The sequence below is a fragment of the Zalophus californianus genome, chromosome 4 (genome assembly GCF_009762305.2).
Source record: "Zalophus californianus isolate mZalCal1 chromosome 4, mZalCal1.pri.v2, whole genome shotgun sequence".
NCBI lineage: Eukaryota > Metazoa > Chordata > Mammalia > Carnivora > Otariidae > Zalophus > Zalophus californianus.
In genome coordinates, this window is record NC_045598.1 from 18,043,198 (window position 1) to 18,065,272 (window position 22,075).

General features: G+C 47.8%; 1 protein-coding gene and 1 long non-coding RNA gene across 6 annotated transcripts in view; one reads left to right on the top strand and one right to left on the bottom strand.

The window, feature by feature from the left end:
• STPG1 (sperm tail PG-rich repeat containing 1) overlaps nt 1–22,075 on the bottom strand; it is a 48,919-nt gene that overhangs the window by 4,672 nt on the left and 22,172 nt on the right. For 4 of the 5 annotated variants that reach the window (XM_027576591.2, XM_027576521.2, XM_027576674.2 and 1 more), the window contains 4 exons: nt 17,680–17,850; nt 13,151–13,259; nt 9,049–9,214; nt 883–1,073 (listed from right to left, as the gene is read on the bottom strand). In XM_027576591.2, the coding sequence (XP_027432392.2) occupies nt 883–1,073; nt 9,049–9,214; nt 13,151–13,259; nt 17,680–17,850 (637 nt within the window). The remainder of the gene's footprint in view (nt 1–882; nt 1,074–9,048; nt 9,215–13,150; nt 13,260–17,679; nt 17,851–22,075) is intronic. The other variant, XM_027576827.2, reaches the window with a different exon arrangement.
• Nucleotides 4,821–11,644, top strand: LOC113914284. Its single transcript, XR_003517435.1, has 4 exons — nt 4,821–5,631; nt 11,105–11,198; nt 11,365–11,442; nt 11,577–11,644. It is a non-coding gene; the product is annotated as an uncharacterized LOC113914284 (long non-coding RNA).

The window sequence follows — 22,075 nt, forward strand, 5'->3', positions numbered from 1 at the left end:
TCTGTCTCCCCAGGGTGGGAGCATCACCAGTGCTCACTGAAAGACTGAATTACGCAGACCTGCAGCCCCTTCGGCTCTGCCTTCCTCCTCCCACACCACCTGCCCACCAGCACACCTGTCCGTCCTCAACGCCACCAGCTCTGGCCGACATAAGGGGGTGGCAAATAGCTAAGGGGCTCGAAGAGAGCTACAGAGAGGTCAGGGAGTTCAGAGACCAGCTGCTGGAGTAGGTCCCTCATGCTGTTAGCTTTCAGGTAGGTCCCAAAGGTGACAGGACCCCCTGTGTCAGCCAACTGGAAAAAGGCAGAACTAGACTGTTCCCAGGAGCTGCTCCAGGGAACAGTCCCTGGCATGTCTCATGACGACAGGGCGTGGAGGGCACGGAGGGGGGCGTAGTCTGCTGCTCTGGCCTGCAGCTCTCTCACTGTGGCTCAGCACACACCTTGCTCTCCCGGCCCTTCCCAGCTATTGAGTGATTCGACCAGATCAGGCCAGTGATCTAGACATTTCTAAGAACGTGCAATTGTTGGACAATCTAACAAAAGCTATGGCCCTTTCTCCAAAAATTAGTGTCTTCGTGCTCCAAGTCTGCAGGCAAATTCAGGGTCACGCACCCCGCTGGAGCCCATCTCTGAGCCTCTTGGACATCCATGGTCATTGGTTACAAATCCCTGGCCTGGATGAACTCTAAGAGCCCTTCCACCTAAAAACAAAAAAACCCTTTCATACTCCAAAGGTGCAAGCTTAAAAGTCTCCCAGATCGACTCTAACCTCTGTAATCTGTTTGGCAAACAGCCTATAAATCAGTGACATCTGATGGCCCAGGAATGACAAACAATCCCAGATCTGGTTTTTATAGTCATTTAAAAACACTCCTCTGACCTGGGCCCGGCAGGCCTGGCTGGGACGGGGCTGCTGTCCACCGGCTGGTGCTGGACACAAAGGACGCAGTGGAGATGAAGTGCCTGGGGGGGCCCGCGTAGTCCACGATCTCGTACTGCCCAGGGCCTGGGAGGGGCGGCTTCGGGGGCAGGGGCAAAGGCTGCGCCGAGAAGTTCAGGATGGGATTTTTCCTTCAAAAAAGACAAAATGTGAAGATAGCACTCAAGCAGTCTATCAACCGAGCCGAGACCTGCCCAGTACCGAGTTGTCTGCACGAGGACTGCTCAGGCACCAGGAGACCTGGGTGGAGCCTGGCTCCACTGCTTGTGAGCCGGTGGTGGGGAGGGGGGCCCGGAACCTCACTTTCCCCTTCTACACGATGGTGGGTTCACAGGACTAATCTCATAGGCTTGTTGTCAGGCTGCAAAGAGATGACGCGCCTCCAACAGTCATCGGGGGGGCCCAGCACAGAGCGAGAGCACAGTAGGCACTTTACAGATGTTGTTGCTGAACTGGTCAGGAAATGGGACGAGGCCTCCTGAATTCCAGGGATTTGCCACCCCAGATCAAGAGACCTGGCCAGCACTGACATTTCAGAATCCTAATAAATGTCTTCCCGGCAAGGCAGGATGTGGGAGTGGGAAAATACTTGGTTGGAAATGAAGAGCCCTCTGCCTCACACTTACCACTTACACTGAAATTGTTCCTTTCCAGGTTTATCTCCCTGCCCTTCGGGAAAAGGAGTCTCTTATACCCGGCATTGAGAGAGTACGTGAAAGGTCAATGGAACCCATGCTGGAGCCCTAGCTCTGTCACTAATTCACTCTGGGCCTCAGTCTCCCCATCTGCAGAATGAGGAGATTGGATATGATATCCTCTAAAGTCCCTTCCAGCTATGACCATCCACCAGGCCGTGGTTCAAAGAGGTCCCCTGGTTGCCCAGGGGATTCTGGGATTGTTCTGGGAATCCCACTCATCTCCCAGCCATGCAATAGAAGGCTGCCCACTCCCACCTCACGTCTGGGGCTTCGTCTAAGGTCTTTCACCAAAAGGAAAGGGAAAGTTCTTATAGCACCGAACAGCCACAGGAGACTCACCCCAGCTGTCAGCCAACCCACCCAAACAGAGGAGGGGACCGGGATTCCTGGCCATTGGTGCCCTGCCGCCCTTTGGCCAACACCTTTGGAAGCGAGGGCATTTTTAAACTCAGAGAGCTAGAGAGGGCCTGGGGATGTCTTATCCAACCTCCTCACTGTGCTAAAGAAATTGGCGCCCAGAGAGAGGAAGCGAGTCCCCCAAAGTCACCGAACCAATGAATGGTAGTATCAGCTCCAGAACTCGAGTCTCAAGGGCCTAGCAGTTTGGGGAAGGCATCACGGCAGAGGGGAACCTTTGAGATTTCTTTTTTTTTTTTTTAAGATTTTATTTATTTATTTGAGAGAGAGAGAATGAGAGACAGCACGAGAGGGAAGAGGGTCAGAGGGAGAAGCAGACTCGCCGCTGAGCAGGGAGCCCGATGTGGGACTCGATCCCAGGACTCCAGGATCATGACCTGAGCCGAAGGCAGTCACTTAACCAACTGAGCCACCCAGGCGCCCACCTTTGAGATTTCGAGTCACGCAGACCTGCATCTGAATTCCAGTTATCCCACTTACTGGCTGTGAGACCTCAGACGAGTCCCTCGACCTCTCTGTCCCTGCAGCAAGGAGCAGCAACACCCTCTCTCGGTATGGTACTTGGTGAGTGGAGAAAAGAAGGCGCTTGGCTTCGTACCAGCTCACAGTAAATGCTCAATAAAAGCAGCTGTTGTTAGTAGGATGACCCTGCAAGCCCGCTGCTTGGTCTCAGTGCAGCAACGGAGCCTCAGAAAGGGAGGCTAGGGGGCCCCTCACACAGAGTCACCCTGGGGCAAGCTGGCCACTCCCACTGCCAGGCCATTGAAAGTCATCGTCAATCTGCTTGAGGCTCACATCTCAGGACGAAGGGACAGCTGGCTGGGATGCTTATATTTAGAACAAAGGTACCCACAGGGAAAGGAGAAAAAACCATGCCTCTTTCTTCCCCTCCAACTGACATGGAAGAACTGGTTATAGTGTGTGATCAGCCACCTCTCCCCTTAGAAATGAAAGCAGGCTTCTCCTTGTTGTGGCTTGTCATCCCTTCAAAGCACCCCCAGAAATTTGATGAGTGTGGGACTGGCATCACTGAGAGATAGGCGTGAGTCCTAAAAGCTGGAGCCGGAATGAGCCAACCACTGCATGAGGTCACCCCAGGGGTCTGGGTCACCCCCGGGCCCCATTCTTTGAGAAGGCCATGAGGTGTCTACTCTCCTAACTGGGGACAGTCTGCGGGAGGCTGGGCCAGTGTCTCATCAGGATTCTTGGCAAGAGGGCCGAGAGAGGTCCCTTACCCTCCACCCCATCCACGTGCCCAGGAGAGGCTTGGCACCAGCAGCTCGGCTCTCTGGATCTTTAAAGAGCGCCAGCCACGTGTGCAGCCATGTGCCAGGCACTCTGGGGAGTCCAGACTGTTCTGTGCTAAGACACAGACCCTGAATGCTCCCAAGGGCTTGACAGTCCCCTGCTAGTGATAGTCGTGGCTGGTGATTAAGGAAGTACAAGCTCTGCACCCACACAAACTTGGGTTTGAATCCACACTCACTAGCTGTGTGACCTTGGAGAAGTCTCAGCCTCCCTAAGGCTCAGTTCCTTCATCTGTGAAATGGGGGATAAGAATACTTTCCAGCCAGATTATGAAGATTATAACTAGTGTTTTACTTGTATTATTTTTTTTAAAGCAAGAAATATTAGAATAGAGGTAAAAACACTGCACTGGCGGGGGTGGGGGGGATTCCAATTACGTGAATCCAGAACCCTACCCTAGAAGAGCTAACATTTGCCCAGCAAGATAAGCAGGAATTCTTCAGGTAGAAAAGGGGCATTTTCCACAGAGGAAGCAGCAGGGGCAAGAACATGGACGAAGCATGAGCTGTAGCTGCATGTGGCAGGAATTGGGACAAGGAGGCAGAGACTACCGAGCCTCCTAGACTGCCTTCAGCCCTCAATGCACCCATGGCTTCTAGGATGTCCACCTGTTTCCGACCATCCACTCTCACAGACCCCGATGAAAAGCTAAACGAATAGCTCCTATTTATGGCCTCTCCATCCAGCCTAACCTCCCATGCCCCTTGCTCCCATTTGACCTTCCAGAAACCCCCAACACAACACTGTTTGACCACGCCTTGCCTTTGCCTGTGCTCTTCCTTCTGCCAGGATCACCTCCTTTCCCTGCCAACTCTGATCAGTCTTCACGTCTCACATCCTCCAGGGAAATTTCTGTGGCCACTGCCCTCCCCCTGCCCCATTGCCCTTCCTGGGGCTCCACAGAGCAGCATGGGTCCTGGAGTCAGCTGGACCTGCATGCCACACCTTGCTCCACCACCTTCATCTATACTCTATGTAACAGTACTGCCCTGCAGGGGAGCTGGGAGCATGACGCTAGGTGACATCCATGAAAGCTCTTAGCTCAGCGCGGCTGGGCCCTCGATACGTTCTAGCCCTTCTTCTTTTCTCTGAACAGAACATGCTAGGTTTTCTAACACTCTTTACGTGCCTAGCTCTTTAAGGCAGGGGACTGCATCTGACTCATCTTTGGGGCCCCATCCCTACTCCCCAGGACATTTGCTGAACTGCAGAGAAAAGCGGAGGGGTCTCAGCAAGTCGGGGAGCCCAGACATCTGAACCCCACCTGACAGTTTTAGCATCGTTCGGGGCTGCTCCCTCCATGGCAGGGTGGGGCTGGACAGATCACAAAGGTCATGCTGGATCAGACCCAGGGCAGCCCTCAGTGCATTGTGACCGGGGCTTTTATGAGCCTCATTGCTCAGTTATAAAAGCCAACCTGGTCCTGCCCCGTAGAAAGAAAACATCTATCAAAGGCTCTGAGTTGGCCACAACTGGATTAAGTATGTTTGCAGCTCCCAATGTGAGCTGTTTGCAAATCGCCCAAGAATAATGAATGTCTCGGAGGACTCAGCAGGTCACTTGGGGAAGGCATCTGAGACCCTCGGGACACTCCCAGGCACCGATTCACTCTGCCTCAGGGATTCCCAGGGTTGGGAGGGATAAAGGGGCAATTTTTTCTCATCATTAAAGGGCAGCCGGTTGCCTCTGGGGTGGAATGCAGCATCTGTTTAACAGGGTATAGAGGGTGACAGATTACAGCCGCTTGGGAAGAAGCATCCCATATCTAATTGAAAATCCCAGGGGAACTTTAGGTGGGTCATGATAATTACCCAAATTGGCACGGGGCCAACAGGGTTTGATTCTTCAGCTCTGGCTGTGGCAGGACAGCATGTCTGTGCAAAACCAGTGGCTTAGAAACTCCAGGAAGTAGATCAAGGGTTAGAAAGATGTCAGTGGGCGTTTACCCTCCCTGCTGGCGAGCGTGCGTGGAAGGCAGCACCCAGGAGGGACCAGTTTGATCTCTAAAAAGCCCTTATCCTGACTCACCCTAATTCACTGACTCATCACTGTGACGGTGTTGAAGACCTGAAGCGGACACCTCACTTATCTTCGAAAGCGCCCCCATAAGCCGATAAATGCTCTCAGCTTTGCGTTGGAAGGTGGCCACAGCAAAGAGACACCTGTGCCCTGTTCTTGAGCTAGGGAGCCCAGACATGGTCATCCAAACATCCTGCCAGCCCTTATCACAGCACCTGCCCTCCAGGGGCCACTCAAGAAGCAGCAGGTGAGTACAGCCGACCCGCTCACATACCTCAATAAACATACAAGTTACGTGTATCAAAAGCTTACCGTGCGCCAGGCCTGGTGAGTTCTGGGGGTTATCTTATGTTATCCTCGCAAGCACATTACCAAGTGTTCATTTCACAATTTGCAGAGTTGAATTTGAATTCCTGGGAGCTAAGGGGCCCCCTCCCCACCCCCAGGCTCCCAGAGCTGGGGAGTGGGGGAAGGGCGGTTCAGTGCTGGTCTGACTCGGAGCCTGTGCGTATACACATCCCCTAGGCCACACTGCTTCTGTGGCTCATTCTCAGCTCTGGGGGCCAGGGGGGAGAGTGGAGACAAGACAAGCCCATGCCTCGCCCCCGGCCGGCCTCCCGAGCACATCACCCAACCCACAACTCCCTGGGCTTCACTTTTGTTGGTGGGTAACATGGGACCAACAATTCTAGGGACAACTCATATCTCCCGATTCTTCCTGCATCCTCAAGAAAGCAGAGCCTAAAGGTTATTTTTGCAAGCTGGGACCCTCCCCCAAAATAAAGAGCCAAGCACTGCAATTCAAGACAAATAAGGAACCTGGGCTGCTTGCACTAGCCACAAGGAAACCCAGTGACGACTCTCGGGTTCTCCGCCACTGCCCCATGCAGCCCTGGAGAGCGAAGAGTGCTCAGACTTGGTGTGGATAAAGTCTCAACGAAGCTACATAGAGATGGGGAGGAAACAACGCAGACCTTCTTAGGGGCCTGATGATCCCAGTGAGTGCCCCCCCCCCCACTCCTGCCACTTCCGTCCCTCTCTTCCCTTCAGGGACACAGGAGAGGAAACAGAACTCCAATTTGAGAGACTGGAGTCTGGATACTCCCTCAATAGAGGGTATTTAGCTGTATCTTTTCTTTATATTAACTCATTTCTTCATCATTGAACATAAACCAATGGATGCTTGTTTAGATTACCCAGCGCACACTTGAAGTTTATCTTCTTGTTTTTTAAGTACATTTACAGATTTCTCGGCTGTGTCCTTTCCATGTCAATTAAAAATATATGTATTTTGGGCCTTCTTTGTGGGTCCAGGCTGGTTCCGTGTTCACTGCCCCTAGTATGTGCTCCTGAATGACATGGTGAGCAAACCCGGGGTCCTGGAGTGTCAGAAATGGAAAGACCTCCCCCTCTTTTCACACATAAAGAAATAAGGCCCATGGAGGTGCTGAGAGCAGCCCCAGACCACGGGGGAAGTTAACACAAATGTCCTGCCCAGGGCACCATGCACTCACCAGGGGGAACCCAAGTGGGGGTTTATGTACTCACCAGGGGGAACCCAAGTTTAGGAGACACTGGGTTTAATAAGTTTCTTTACTTCGGGACATCTCATAGCCTTTAATTAGGCCATGCACACAGTGATGCTCCCAGGGGCAGAGGGTTCATATTCAGTGCTTCCTAGACTTGTTAACCAAAGATCTGTCATTCACAAAGCATCACAAAACAGCCAGCGATCCCCAGACACCCCCAGACACGCCAGCGCCACTGCACTGCACCCAGCTAGAAAGACTGCCCTCCGGGATCTGTGTAGCCGACAGCCTTGGGGCCACATGATCCAGCATTTTGTTGCACATGCCTCTGCTTTGCTCTGGAGTCATTCCCAGGTGAACCCAGCTGAAGGTATGTATGGTGCCCTGTTCACCCGAGCACCCCCTCAGCCTCCAGCACAGACCCAGAAACCGACAGAGCCTGACTGACAGGTGCAAATGTCATAAAATGAGAATGATTTCAAACTGCTCATCCAAACTTTAGCAAACGCAGAATGGCGCTTCTCTGGGGAAAGCAGCTCAACACTGAGTGTTCTCCACTGTCCTTTTCATTACTTCCTCGAAGGAGCTTCCAGATTCAAGCTAGGGGCCTGAGTGGCTATACCAAAGAGGAGTTGTACCCTATATGCTCATATGCCTTGGATACCGAATAGCAACAGTTATAATGATAAAATTCTCATCTAACCCTCACAGAACCCCTAGGAGATAAGACTCTTATCTCCACTTACTAGTATGGAAACTGAGGCTCAGAGAGAAGCAGCCCCTGCAAGGGACAGAGCTGTGACTCACACCCAGTTCTGCTAGCTCCAAAGCCTGTCCCCTTACCCACTCTACTCGTTGGCACAGCAGGGGAAAGGTGGTGTGCAGTGGCGCCCTAAGCCCGCCTGGAGGCGGGAGACCCTGACGTTCAGAGAGAGCTGGCTCCTGGAGACCATCCTTCCCCAGTTTTGAGCCCTGGAGCCTGTGAGCGGTCAACCTGCAGAACCCAAGAGCCAAAGGGCAGATGGGACTTGCCCAGGAGATTCCATCTGAGCTCTGAATCCCTTCTCCAGATCGGCAGGTTCTTGTTTTGCTCCTCTCCCCAGTCTTGTCTCCTTGTCCTGCGCTGGAGATCAGAGTAGGCTCGATGTTACCAGCCTCCCTCGGTTGCCTGGACTTCTGACTCGCTGTGGGTATGAGCCCCTGGCTACCTGCCTGACCCCCAGGGGCCAATCCTGCCTGGAGAGGACTATACTGGGGTGAGGTCTTAGATGGCGACAGGCAGCCTGACCGTACAGTTAGTTCTAGTTCTAGAACCATCTGAGGAATAAATAAGCCCTGTGAGTTCTTGAACCTGTTTGGTGAAAGTGATGTTAAATGCATAGGGTATTAATCATGTTAACACAAATCCCCATCTTCACCTTTTAAATTTGTGCTAATATTGTCACCATTTGCACCTACTCCATGCCAAACCTATGCTATAAAATCTGAAAGCAACACTATGAGGCATGAATTTATCCCCACTTTACTTCACAGATGAGACCATGGAGGCTCAGAGGGCTTAGAACAGTGCCTTAGGTCACACAGCATGAAAACAGCAGAGCTGAAGGTCAAATCCAGCAGATCCAACCAACTCCACGGTCTAGACTTTCAACCTATCGGCACAAAACTATGACAGCCCCATGCTGCCGTATATCCTGCCACCCCAGTAAAGATTTTATGTTATAAAAGTAGAATAATGTCAGCACCAGGAAAGCACATCATCAGGAGGGATGTGGAAAGATCCAGCTAGTCCTGAGCCTGATTCCCAGTGGCACTTCAAATTAGCTGTGTGCACATAGGCAAATCCTCAGTCTCATTGCAGCCTAGCTGCCCAGTCTATGAAGTAAGAATAATAATTCATACAACAGGGTCGTTGTGATGGTTCAGATGCTAAGTTGCTGGCACATAGTAGTTGCTCAATCAATATTATGCATTAAATAAGTATTTATTGTGCACCCACTATGTCAATGAGGGCCCCTCGAGAGTGACCTGGAGTTGTATCCTGCCAACCAGAGACACCCCTTTCTTTTCTGCTTATGTTGGGTCCTTCCCCAGAACCACCTTTCCAAAGAAAGATCAGAATAATCAGGACTCACGGGATAAGAGTCTTTTTCAGAATTTTGGTGTGATCATTGGGGTTGTAATAACCAGGTCCCGGGCCTGTTGACGTCAGTTTTAATCCACGTCCAGTTTTTGATTTAAAACAAGACATTAATACCTTTGGCGACTGCTTCACAAGGGATTCGTTGATATTATAATGCCCTAAGAAGAAAGACATTTTAAAACAGAATAAGGAACTCTTCTCAAGTTAATGAAAAGCAGTATCTCACACCTAAGAATACATTTAATACTATAAAGGGCTATCACTCCACGATGGTCTGATGGAAGGGCTGCCTGAAGTAACTGAAAATTACACTCACCCTTTAGGAAACATGCTCACAGCAGCCCAGCTAGGTGGGTCATTGTCACCTCAATTCTAAAAAGGAGAAAAGGGAGACTCGGAGATATTGAATAGATTTGCCAAAAAGATTTCATCTAATTAGGAACTAAGCCCAGCTTCCTCCTCCATGAGGTATGAATAATTCTTCCAACAACAGGGTGGTTAGGATAGCTGAGTAATACTGAAGTTCCTGGCACGTAGTAGTCCTTTAGTAACTATTATGCAATCAACAAATATTTATTTAGCACCTACTATGTGGACCCAGGGCCACCTGTCTCCAAAGTCCATGCTTTCCCACCATGCCTTGTTTCAAGAAACTGTGAGAGAATAAAATGAATTTGGCTGCGCACAAAGCTTCACAAAGAAGAGAAGGTTCTGGGCTGGGGGAAGAGGAGATAGGGTCAACCCTAAATTGTCGGGAGCCCTGTCGGTGGGTGCAGGTGTTTTTGGAGTGCAAAGAGGCAGTACTGAGCCAAAGCCTTGAGGATGTCTAGATCCTCTGACCCAGCCTTCCCATTACTCAGAAATTAAGGAAATTATTCAACATACGGGAAAAGCTCTAAGCATAGAGACACACACAACAGCAGTAGCCGCAGTGTGAGAAGGGGTGCGTGGCCTGAAGGTCCGAGACCAGGGGCACTGTGCTGGGAATAGCAACCCGGTCTGGTGGAAGGTCAACCCTGGCCATGATAAATATGGAGACCATAAAGCCGCATGGCCATGTTTTTGAAAATAAAGATGAGTGAAAACAATGCCTGCAAGTCCCTATATACTATGATGACATCTAGGTACAAATGGATCCGTCTGAATAAAAATAGGTGGGAGCCCAGAAAAGTGGTAGCATTGTGGGTGGGAAAAATATTTCAAGTTTTCTAAACATTGTAAGATTGATTTCGTTTTAAATAAAATGTACTCTTCCATTGCAAATGTACTGAAAACAACAATATGGGGCATTAGCAAGTTAACGTATTAGCAAGATTCTATTGAAATGATCATACCCAGTGGTGGCAATGGTGAGGAGAAGCAGGTGCCTCATAGAAGCAGGAGGATAAATTACCTCTCTGCTGAAGAGCAATTTGGTCACCAATAAAAAAAAAAAAAAAAAAAAACTTAAATATTTTACATACTTTTGACTTAGCAATTTCACTTTAGGCAATTAATATAAGGAAATAATCTTTTTTAAAGATTTTATTTATTTATTTGAGAGAGAGGGAGAATGAAAGAGAGAGAAAGCAGAGAGGGAAGAGGGTCAGAGGGAGAAGCAGACTCCCCGCTGAGCAGGGAGCCCAATGCGGGACTCGATCCCGGGACTCCAGGATCATGACCTGAGCCGAAGGCAGTCGCTTAACCAACTGAGCCACCCAGGCGCCCTAGGAAATAATCTTGATCGTACACAAGCTATGAGCTACAAAGATGTTTGATGCCTAAAACAACCTACATTTCCAGTAAGAGGCCATTTGGTCCTTAACTTACAGTACCGCCATGCCATGGAATACCATACATCCGTTTCAAAAATTATATTCTTAGGAGGTTTCTTAACATGAAAAGATGTTCCCAATATATGCTTAAGTTAAAAAAAGGCAAATGTCCAGTACAGCAATATTTATAATATCGGTATGCATCTCTCATGTTTTGTTTCTTTTTCTCTCATGACCGTGTAAATATGTATATATTATATATATATACAAAATATATTTTTTTTCCTTCCACAGAAAGGTTAAAGCAACCCCTTGATTATCAAGTGCTGAAAAGCAGAAGGAAGGAGAGAAAGACACTCACGTTCCTACGGCCCAGAGAGAACCAAGGGTAAACACTGGTGTTTATTTGCTTCTTGTCTTTTCCTGAGTGTGGCTGGAGGACTACACGGTGTTGATCTCACAGTGCAATTCCCATTCTGAAATGCACGTTTTTCAAGTGACTCTTTAACATCTGCGTTTCCCCCTAATCTAATAGCCTTTTTTTTTTTTTTAAGGAAACATAGAGAGGAGGACATTCATGATGTGCTTGGCAAACGTAAACTTCACAAAATCCAACCAGCAAATGTGTGAAGGTGAGCATTTTGCTCAGAGTTGAAGGTAGGCCAGTCGTGGCCCTCAGCCCCTGAGGAAGAGGCCCTCGGAGCAGCTGGGACAGGGGCCCTACAGGGGCACCAGTCACAGCTCCACATCTGTTTTCCCCCAGCAGGAGAAGGAGCCACCCGTTATTTCCGAGAGGTCCAAGCTGATTGTTTATCACACAGGGGCAGATTCCCCAGGCAAGTTTTGGGTGGGGAGGGTCTGAGGCACCAGGTATCAAGTGGGATGGGCCTGGACTCAAATCCACCGATGGGACCCTGGGCCAATTACCTGCTTTCTAGGTATCATTTTTGCCTGTAAAATGGGGATCAATAATAATTGATCACGCTTTCTGACCACAAGATCGCATGCCTCACGCTTTCTGAGCACAAGATCGCGTGCCGGCCAAACCCTCCACAGGGTCTGGAGATCGTTCGATGAGAAACGTAAAGCCTCTGGCACACAGTAGGAATTTAACACATCCTGGTACCCACATACTCTCCCCCTCTGCTCCATTACAAGGGGCTATGGGCCCCTGAGGACCCTCCCGGAAGGAGTGGGGGCATGTGGCCGGCTGAGCAGGTGCCCACATCCCGGGGCTCACTGGCAGGGCCTCTGGCCAAACTCCAGGGATGTGGCCTTTGTTCTGTATAAACAAATAAGGTGGGGCTTTGCCTATGATGATGTAAGCCAAGGGGAGCTTTAGCCAGGGCTTAGCCTCCTAATTAGGGCTGGTTTTGTTATTCAGCTTCAGACTGATCTTCTCAACTTTAATCTGGATTTGGTGAAATCCAAAGTGTGCTGCAATTTTATCCACACCCCGCCCTCAAGAGGTGTGATTGCATAGGCAAACCCTCCCTGCTCCTCCCTCAGCTCCGGGGCTCAAGGCTCCCTGCGGGGAGGACCCACCGGGAAGGTCTACTCTGACGAGGGCTCCCAGAGTGCCAGTGGTGGCATCCCCTGACCTCTCTGGAAGCCTTTCACTGAGGCTGGAAGCGGGGAGCAGGTCTGAGAGAACAGGGCGGAGCAACACCTCTCCCGGCCCAGAGGGGAAATCACTTGCAGGCCAGCTCTTGGGGCGGTCTCAGAAGTCACTGGGGGCTGATGGGGGCAATAGTCTCCTCAGTCAAGACACCCCTGGGCTTAGGCCTGCCATCTGTCCGCCATGGGACGCGGAGCAGGTCACTCCTGCTCTCTGAGCACCATCTCCTCACCAGACACAGGACTGAGAGTACAGGCCCAGGAAGACCGATGCGGGAGGACTGCGTGGAAAATACTAGGCTCTCAGTGAATGGAGCCATTTTCCAGTGTTTGGGGACTAGTTGATGAAGTCCGCTCTAGGCTCAGGAGGAAAGGAAGGGTCTGGACACTCAGCGTATTGAGTGCCCCACCCCCGGGCCTGTGAGGACGCCTGGGGCACATGAATGTGCACACTTCTGTGGTGAGAAGCCACTTCCCCCTCTAGCAGCCCAGAGCAGATGTGCTCGGTCATGGAAAGGGAGGTCAGCGAGGCTGCTTTGGGGCCATTTCCAGAGCAGCCCTTCTTCCCCTGAGCTCTCTCCTTTTTGTTCAGCACCTGTTCAACAACCCCACTCCACCCAAAGCCGAACTCCTAAAAAGACTCCCTATGAAGCAATGGTGCCCCACAGAGCAGATCTGGTATGTTAACCCTTGGGTCAAGACCAGTGCAAGGTGGCTGCTTACCTGGGGCAGGTCCTGTTTCAGCGACAGTGAAAAATCCTCTCTGGGTTTTGGACATAAACCCGGCTCGGGCACAGACGTTGTTTCTCTGCTTGCAGTAAGAGACAGAGGCCTGCGGGGAGAACACAAGCATGGTATTCCTCAGAAAATGAACAGAGTGGAAAAGTTCCCCCCGACTGTGCCTTTGCCATCACCCGAGCTGGAGAGGCCGAGGAGTTTGTGATCACCAGCAGAGGTCTGGTCACCTCCGCATGGCACAGAGGACAGAGCCCAGAAGAGAGCCCGAAGACCAGGCTGCCAGGCTGGTCTTGTGTCTGCCACACATGGGGCGTGATGCTGCACAGGTTGTTCAGTTTCTCTGAACTTGAGTTTCCTCAGCTGTAAAACGGATCAGGTAACCCCTGCTCTAGTTGATGCAGTGAGGGTGACAACAGTCAAGAGACATCACCTATAGAAAAGTGTCTTTTTCAAGTCCGTGACACCGCAAATGCGCATTGTTTTCCTTATTTTTTTCTACGACTTTTATTCCTTTCAGGATGCTGAGTCCTACACATCGCCATCCTGAGTCCTTACCGTTCAAACAGCCCTCCTATGAACGCAGGATTTGGGGCACACAAGGCCATCAGGTAATTTAAGATTACGATCAGATCTGTAACACTCCCTTGTCTCGACTTTTCTGGACAGACCAGAAATTAAGAATTTTGACTGATCCACACAATATACAGCATGTTCAGCACTCTGAAAATAATAGGAGAGAGGAAAAAAAAAAAAAAAGAACCCTGAGATCATCCCTCTACTATATGTGAATCATAAATATTTTAAATGCCAATTTGCCGGCAGTCCCCTGTATTCATTAGATAAAGATGCAATAAAAATCGTAAATGTAGTGACTGGGAATATTTACTGAATGAGTGAAACTATTTGCTGGGGCCAGGATGGTTTGATTTTTCTGAGATACTCCTTTGTGGGGAAAAAAAAAAAAAGTTTCTCAAGAAATGCAGATGGCATTTTGATTTTGTGTTTACAAAGGTGGAGGAATTTAGCTTTTCCCAGGGTCCTAATGGCTAGAATGCATGCAGGGAGGGCAAACAAAAACATCAGATGGGGCAGGCTAATTACTGAACAGAGGGACAGGAACCGGGTTGCCGGAGAGGAAGTAATAACACGGTATGGAGAAAAAGGATTCTAATAGAGAGGTGAGGGATCGAGGTAAGCAAAGGCAAAGAAAAGCCCTAACAGACCTCGCCTGTGGTGTGGCTAACAGGATTATCACATTTCTGCTTCTTGCCAGTTGACTCAACCATTGTTCTCCAGGTCTGAGAAAAGCCTCCTGTAGACAAAACACGATTTCTGCCTTATTCCTCATCCAGACAGAAGAACAACTGAAAGAGGGAGCATTTTTGTATACTCCGAGTGTGTGTCACTGGAAGATTTCACCATTAGATGAGGAAAACAGTCAGCTAGCTTCATTGGCAGGTTGGGGGGAAAAAAATGAAGCAGGTTTACTGTATCACCAGGGGAAAAAAAAATCCAAGATATAGCTGAGTAGAAAATGCACGTGTACCGTGGACAGCATAATCCTAATACTGGAGGTAGGGTTGGGGGAGGAAGAGACCATGAAAGAAACTGCGCCTATTTTTGATGGTGGTTTGCTTTAGAGGGCAGAATTGTAAGAGAATTCTGCTTTTCTAGTTCAGGGCTTTCTAAAATACTTGAATATATTTAATGAAGAGCATGAATTATTTTCACAGTCACATTAAAACTATAATCAACAAAAACCATGCACTTAAAATTGATCCATTGGCAGAAGGTCTGAGCCCTGACTTGGGAAACGGTCTTTTCTAGATTAACGACTGTACATGATGAGAGTAATTCCTTCAACGTCATGAGCATTTACTGCAAGTGTACCATATACCAGGACCTGCGGGGGGTGCTGGAGATGCGAAGCTGGGTGAAGGAGTGCACAGTGGGTTGCAGAGGCAGATGCCTGAAACACTAACCCCCTCTCTCTCGGGAATGGCAAAGGTGCAATGGCCAAGAACATTATCAATTTCTTGGACCAGGCCTTGACCTCTCTCCTGTTAGTATAACAGCCTCCTAACTGGTTTTTCAAAATCTACTCTTCACCCAAATAGTGGTCCATTCTCCATACAGCTGCGGGCGGGAGCTTTTTTAATAAAGTACATCAGATGATGTCTCTCCCTCAAAGGCTTCCCGCAGGGAACCAAATTAAAGATCCCTCCCAGGGTTTTTAGGGGCCTGAACGAACTAGCCCCTGCCTATCTCTCTGGCTTCCCCTTTTTCCCTCTCCTCCTAGCTAATGCTACTCCAGCTACCTTCTTGTAGTTCCTCAAGGTTCAGCTGCTTGCTGTCCCACTTTGCACATGCTTTTCCCTCAATTCTGGCTCTTCCTTCAATTCTCAGGTCTCGGCCCCAGAGCCTTCTCTGACCACCCAGTCTAAAATACATGATGCTATCAACCCCCCATATTCTCCACATATTCTGTCTCTCAGGGTCCAACTATTTGTCTGCCTCAAAGCTGGCCACAGTTTGTAATTATTTTGTTTGCCTGTTTACTAGTTTTGTCATGCGCTCCCTGCTGGAATCTAAGCTGTATCACTGGTGTAGCACAGAGTAGCCACAGATTCCCTGAAGGGAGACCCAGCAGGGCCGGAACATGCTGACCGATCACTCTCCAGCTGTATACCCCAGCCATCTACCTGCGCTCACTGATATGCAAACGGTCCCTTTGAGCAGGGTAACTTTGGGCAAATCCCTTCCCCTCCCTGAGCATCAGCTTTCCCTTCTGTAAATTGAAAAAAGAGATAACCTACTTCATGGATTCTTGTGAATATTAAATGAGATGAATACATAATGCTTAGAACAGTACATAGGCCTGGAATAGTACTTCATCATCATCATCATTATTATTATTTTCAGACTCTGATCATCCCAGGGGAAGACTATCTAGAGTTGTTCTAATATAGTAGCCACTGGCTCTCGAGCACTAGGGACATGGCTGATCCAAATTAAGATGTGCTGAAAGTATAAAATACACACTGGGTTGTAAAGATAGATGGAAAGAATGTAAAACATTAGTTATTTTTATTTATAATTATGTGTATAATTATTATAAATAAAAAGTATAATTAATAATTTTATATTGATTAGACATTGAAATTAGATCTTGAATATACTGGGTTAAATAACGTATATTCTTAAGATTGCTTTTACCTGTTCCTTTTTACTTTCAAATGTGGCTACTGGGAAGATTTAAAGATTTTATTTATTTTTGCGAAAGAGAGAGAGAGAATGAGCGTGAGCTGGGGGAAGGGCAGAGGGAGAAGCAGACTCCCTGCCGAGCAGGGAGCCCGATGCAGAACTCAAACCCAGGACCCCGGGATCATGACCCGAGCAGAAGGCAGATGCTTAACAGACGGAGCCACCCAGGCGCCCAAGATTTAAATGATATATGTTGCTCCCGTTATATTTCTTTTGGACAGTGCCAGCCTAGCAGGCGCATTCATCATTTTGAGCACATTATAATTGATTGGATCAATCACGGAAGATCAGCAGGGCTTTTGTAGTCAGAAAAATAAATATTATTTATAAGTATTATAAAAGAAAAAGGAAATTAAAAATGAAGTACTCTAAGACCAAAATATCTCGCAATATATCATAATCATATTAATACCTTATATACAATTAATTTCTTATGTATTTTAGAGTGTTTCCACATGTACTGTCTCATTTGGTTCTTATAATAACCCTATAGGGTGAGTATAATTGATTCCATTTTACAACTGAGGCTCAAGAGGTAACATGACTTCCCCAAAGACAGCTCTGCGGATCTCCACGGATGGTAGAGTCCTTATCCGCCAGGGGCTGGGCTAAGCACTCAGCTCAGATGACCTAATTTAACATTTGCATTAACACAATGAAGCAGACACATTTCTCCATTTTGCAGATCAATAACCTGAGTCCTGAAAGCTGAAGGGACATGCCCAGAGCCACACAGTTAGAAAGTGGCAGAGTTGACATTTGAACCTGATTTCATCTCTTAACCATTAATCATACCGTTCTGCCTCCATGACTACAAAGTGATTGTAATTGGTGGAGCATTACTGTGAAAAACCCAGTTTCTGATATGGAAATGTGGAAACTTACTTTCCCTATAAAAACCTAAGAAGTAAATGGAAAGCGACTGCAGATAATATGGGAAATAAGAATTGTTACAGATGAGAATACTGTCCCAGAAAGTTTCTGTGGTAGGAGTGATTACAGTATTTTCCAGGGCGTGGTCTTCCCACTGCTTCCCACTGACCTCCGTGCTGCTCACATTTTTCTCCAGGTTGTGCAAATTCTCCATAAAGCCTTGCGTGCAGCCTCCTCTACCCACTGGACAGTCAACAAACGCTAACTGGTTTATCAATTGCCTTCGAATGCTATTTCCCAAAGCATTCCCCGCCTTCATTCATTTTAGGAAAGCACTCATTCAGTATATATTTAACAAGCACACGCAACGTTCTTACATTGTACTGGTTTGGTGCAGGAGTTTCAAATTTGAGGACTTTTGCAAAGCTTGGCAACTGGAACATGCTGGAACAGGAATTACTGAAGTCTTTCTTTGAGACAAAACGTGATGGGATAGTGTATGCGTTAGCTGCAGGGTATTTAGAAATGATGGTGTCCAATCGGGCGCACTGCAAGGAGAAAGTCAAAGGAATCAGCACCCTCACATCATCATCTCTTGGCTCCACAAGACAGATGTCAAAGGAATGGTGCCCAGCACTAGGTCTGAAAGCATTGTGTGAAAGCTGAAACTCCAGCAGGTAACAATGATAAACTGACCTCGGGCTTTGAGGATTTGCTCTTTGAGAACACAAGTTCTGACCTGTTTTAACTTCTGTAAACTAACTCAAATTATTCATCTTACATTTGGGACTTGGCAAAAATAATTTTGCCATAAATGCTTTGCCACCCAATCCCGTTTCAGGCCACTTACCCTTGACTCATCAGCTGTTGGGTAATTTATATGATGGGAAGCTTTAGACTTTCTTCCTCCAGCCAAGGCTTTCCTTCTGAGTAAAACTTCACATCTTGTTTCTAAGATTAAGTAATCTGAATTGCTTAAATAAGTTTGCTTCTAATGTCTTAAAGGCACAAGGGTCGATGGGGCTTGCTGTCCACCCATGCTTCCTACCTTCCACCTAATTGCTGATTTCTTTTTTTAGATTTATTTAGTTATTTGAAAGAGAGAGAGAGCATGAGCAGGGGGAGGGGGAGAGGGAGAGGGAGAAGCAGGTTCCCTGCTAAGCAGGGAGCCTGACATGGGCTCAACCCCAGGACCCCAAGATCACGACCTGAGCCGAAGGCAGATACTTAACCAACTGAGCCACCCAGGTGCCCCCTAACTGCTGATTGCATAGAACCCTACAATTTTTTTTTCTCTTTCAGTAAGACCAATCCTACTCCTTCCTGGAAGCCAAAATAAACTATTTTCAGTTAAAAAAAAAAAACCCAACAAACAAGCAGAATCAATGTTTGCCAAATGAAAAGGGGCAAAAGCCATAGAAACTAGGTGATAACATCACTTTACCTTAGGATAGTATGGCAAGTATTGGAGTCTGATAAAACAAACAAATTCTCATTGTTTTATGGTTAAAAGCTTGGGAACATCGCCCTGGGTTTCCTCAGCTGGATAGGGGTCAACAACTACACAAGCACGGAAAGCAGGTGAGACTGTGGGAAGGCATTAACCCTCACCCTCACCAACTCCTCACCCCGTGCTCGGTGGTAATGGTTCTCAACATCGGGCGCCTGGGTGGCTCAGTTGTTTAAGCGACTGCCTTCGGCTCAGGTCATGATCCTGGGAGTCCCTGGATTGAGTCCCACATCGGGCTCCCTACTCAGCGGGGAGTCTGCTTCTCCCTCTGACCCTCTTCCCTCTCGTGCTCTCTATCTCTCATTCTCTCTCTCTTTCAAATAAATAAAAATAAAATCTTAAAAAAAAAATGGTTCTCAACATCTAGTCTATGGACCACTGATGGTATACGGGTAGATGTGCTCCCAGCGGCAAACATGTTCTTGTCCAGAGTCTCAGCTGTTCAGAGTCTAACCTGGGTTCAAGTCCCATGTCAGCCTTCTCCTAATTATCAGGATTCATTGATGTTCCCAGAAGTAAGATCACCCCAGCCCTCTATGCGCTTTGCCTTTGCATTATGGGCAATAGTTAACTGAGTGCTTTTCATGGGCTGTTGTGTTTAATCCTCTTGAAAAACCTGGGGAGTGGATATTATGATTATCATCTGCTAGCTGAGGGGTGGAACCAACATTATTACCAGTCAGCCCCCACTATGTGATATAGATTAGATATCCCATTCTAAAGAGGAAAAGTCAAAAGGAAAAAAGCAATACATGTTTTCATTTACAAGAGGAGCGGCTGATGAATGACTGTGGGATGTCCTAGTTCAAGGAGAATCACTACCCTCTCTCTCTCTCTGCTGCCCAATGGGATCTTTCCTTTTCACTTCCACAGAAGAAGGGTCACCACCCCCGGTGGTCCCATTTGTGGCATGTCTACCCTGACTCACCCAACAGATGAGGCAAGCACGTTTTTCTAAAGCACTATTTCCCGAAGTGTTCCCTGGCATACCAGTTCTATAAGTTAGTGTTGGTGGTGGCAGCAGGAAGAGAGTTCCAGAGCCAAACAAACTTGAGAAGCCTCATAGTGTGTTCCCATGTTGAAGATTCATGATACACACCATCATATTAAGTACCCTGAGAAGTCCTACCATAAACAAACCCAACTTGACTTACCCAGCCTTCCTGAAACTTAACTAGATCATAAAATCTTTTTGGCCTAGAATACCTATGAACATACTTATAGGGAAAAAATTGTTCTAATTGTTCATTTGAAGCCAAGTTTCATAAAGCATTATGATAGAATTTGTCTCAGAATATAGCTGAAGTAACACTAACCCATACAACCCTCCCCACCCCTTGACTTTCTTTTAATTGCCAGGCCTGTGGGCTCCAATCTGGCTGCATGCTGGCATTTGTGAACCTCTCTCCAGCACCTACTGATTTTTCCAGAACCACTCCAGTCACCATGCAAATAGAGAAAGGCCATGAAAGTCTCCTCCCACCTGCCTAATTTAACCTTCTGTCAGCCTCATGAATAATCCTGGAGCAAAGATTTAGAATATATTAACGCAGCTCTTTAAATTATTTGGACTTAGCGAGATGACGGGTCCTCTCCAAAGGCTGGGTGTAGGGGTTCCAATAGTCATCAGGAAGTTTCTAGAATTTATTGATCCACAGAGTTTTTTGGTCAGCCTCACCTACAATCACACTCCTCCTGGCTCTACCAGGGTCAGTCAGGCAGCTCTTTCTCTGACGAGGTCTACTTTTCATACCCTCAGAGTCCTCAGATCCAGAAATGGAAGAGGTGCCAAATGTGAAAGTCACTAAGCGGGGGAAAGGCATGAAATTCACATCGGTGCAGGGAGGAAGTAGGTAAGATGTCGGGTCTCTTAACAGATCTCCATCGGCCACTGCAGGCTGGTTACAGGGACTTAAATGTCTATAAATATAAATTCCCATCCATCAAAGCAGGGAGGGAAAGGCTGCACAACTCCATGTCTGTTTCCTTTTGCGTTTGGTCTGAATTTTTTAAGGACCTGACAGGCCTGATTAGATTCCGTAATACTCGGACTTTCCCCTGAGCCTCTTCTCCAGATGGCCCAGCCTCATCGTTTGGAAAGTTACCGCGCACAAAGCCTAGTAGGGAATTGCTCGTGCGCTCTCATTCCGTCCCTTCTTTGGGACCAAGCAGAAATGGGCAGTGCCCCTCTACGGCCAAGAATTTCTCAGAGAGAAAACCTAGGAGGTGCCAGGAGGTCTTGTTTGTGACTCAGGTGGTAAGACTCATAATATTTAACGTGTTTACAATAGTCTGCAGTTTCAAAGAGCATTTCATTCATTGCGATTTGCCCAGTGCCTCCAGGGAGTCTCCACTTTTATGAGGTAACCGGGACACAGAAGGGTGACGTGCTTGAGGCCACATCGAGAATCCTCTGCTGAGTCAGGCTTAGGTCTTAAGTCTTGTCTCCTGTGCCAAGACTTCGTGAGATGGCGCTTCTATTGCCGATTGCTTTCAGGTCCCTTTATTTGCAGGGCTTGGGGCAGAAAACGAGGCAGAGGCATAGCTGTTCCGTGAGCTCACCGGGGGCATGGTTGACTTCCATGTCTCCGCCGATGGGGAGCTAGCTCCAAAGTCAGCTCTGCCAAAATCAAATTCCAGTAAGTGGCTATATTCAGCGTGTCTTAAATGGATCCTTTGTGTGGTGTTTTGTTTTGTTTTGAAATCAGTTCCAGTGTCAGGCATTATAATACAATTTTGCAAGGGATTATTATAATTTTTAAAGGGACAGAGGGCATATGTGTTTTGTTGATGCTAGTTTGGGTTTGCCTTCTTTTTCACTTTCCTACCTCAGCTAATCTTAACCCCAGTTTGAGCCTTTTCCCTTGCTATATCTCTTCTTCTTGCCAATTTATAGATACTCAAATTAAGAACAAAAGAAAAAATCCTTGCCCAAGTCTAGTCAGGGACATTGGCACTTCATATAGCTCCTTGATTCTCAGAGCCATCCACAAAGATAAAGACCCACATCTTACAAAGAAGGGAAGTAGGGAGGGGAAGAAGATCACTCCACGTCAGCCTGTTGCCTGCTTTCTTTTTGCTCCCAGAAGATTTCTCAATAATTTGAAGAACCCAATTAGACGAAGTGGTGTAATACATCCTATTAGGGTGAGAACTTTTCCCTGGTGCCTAAAAATCTCAGGAAAACATCTGCCTAGTCCACTCCATGATGACAAAATTGATGTGGATGATCAGGTTCTAAATATCCCTCCAGCCTCTCTTCT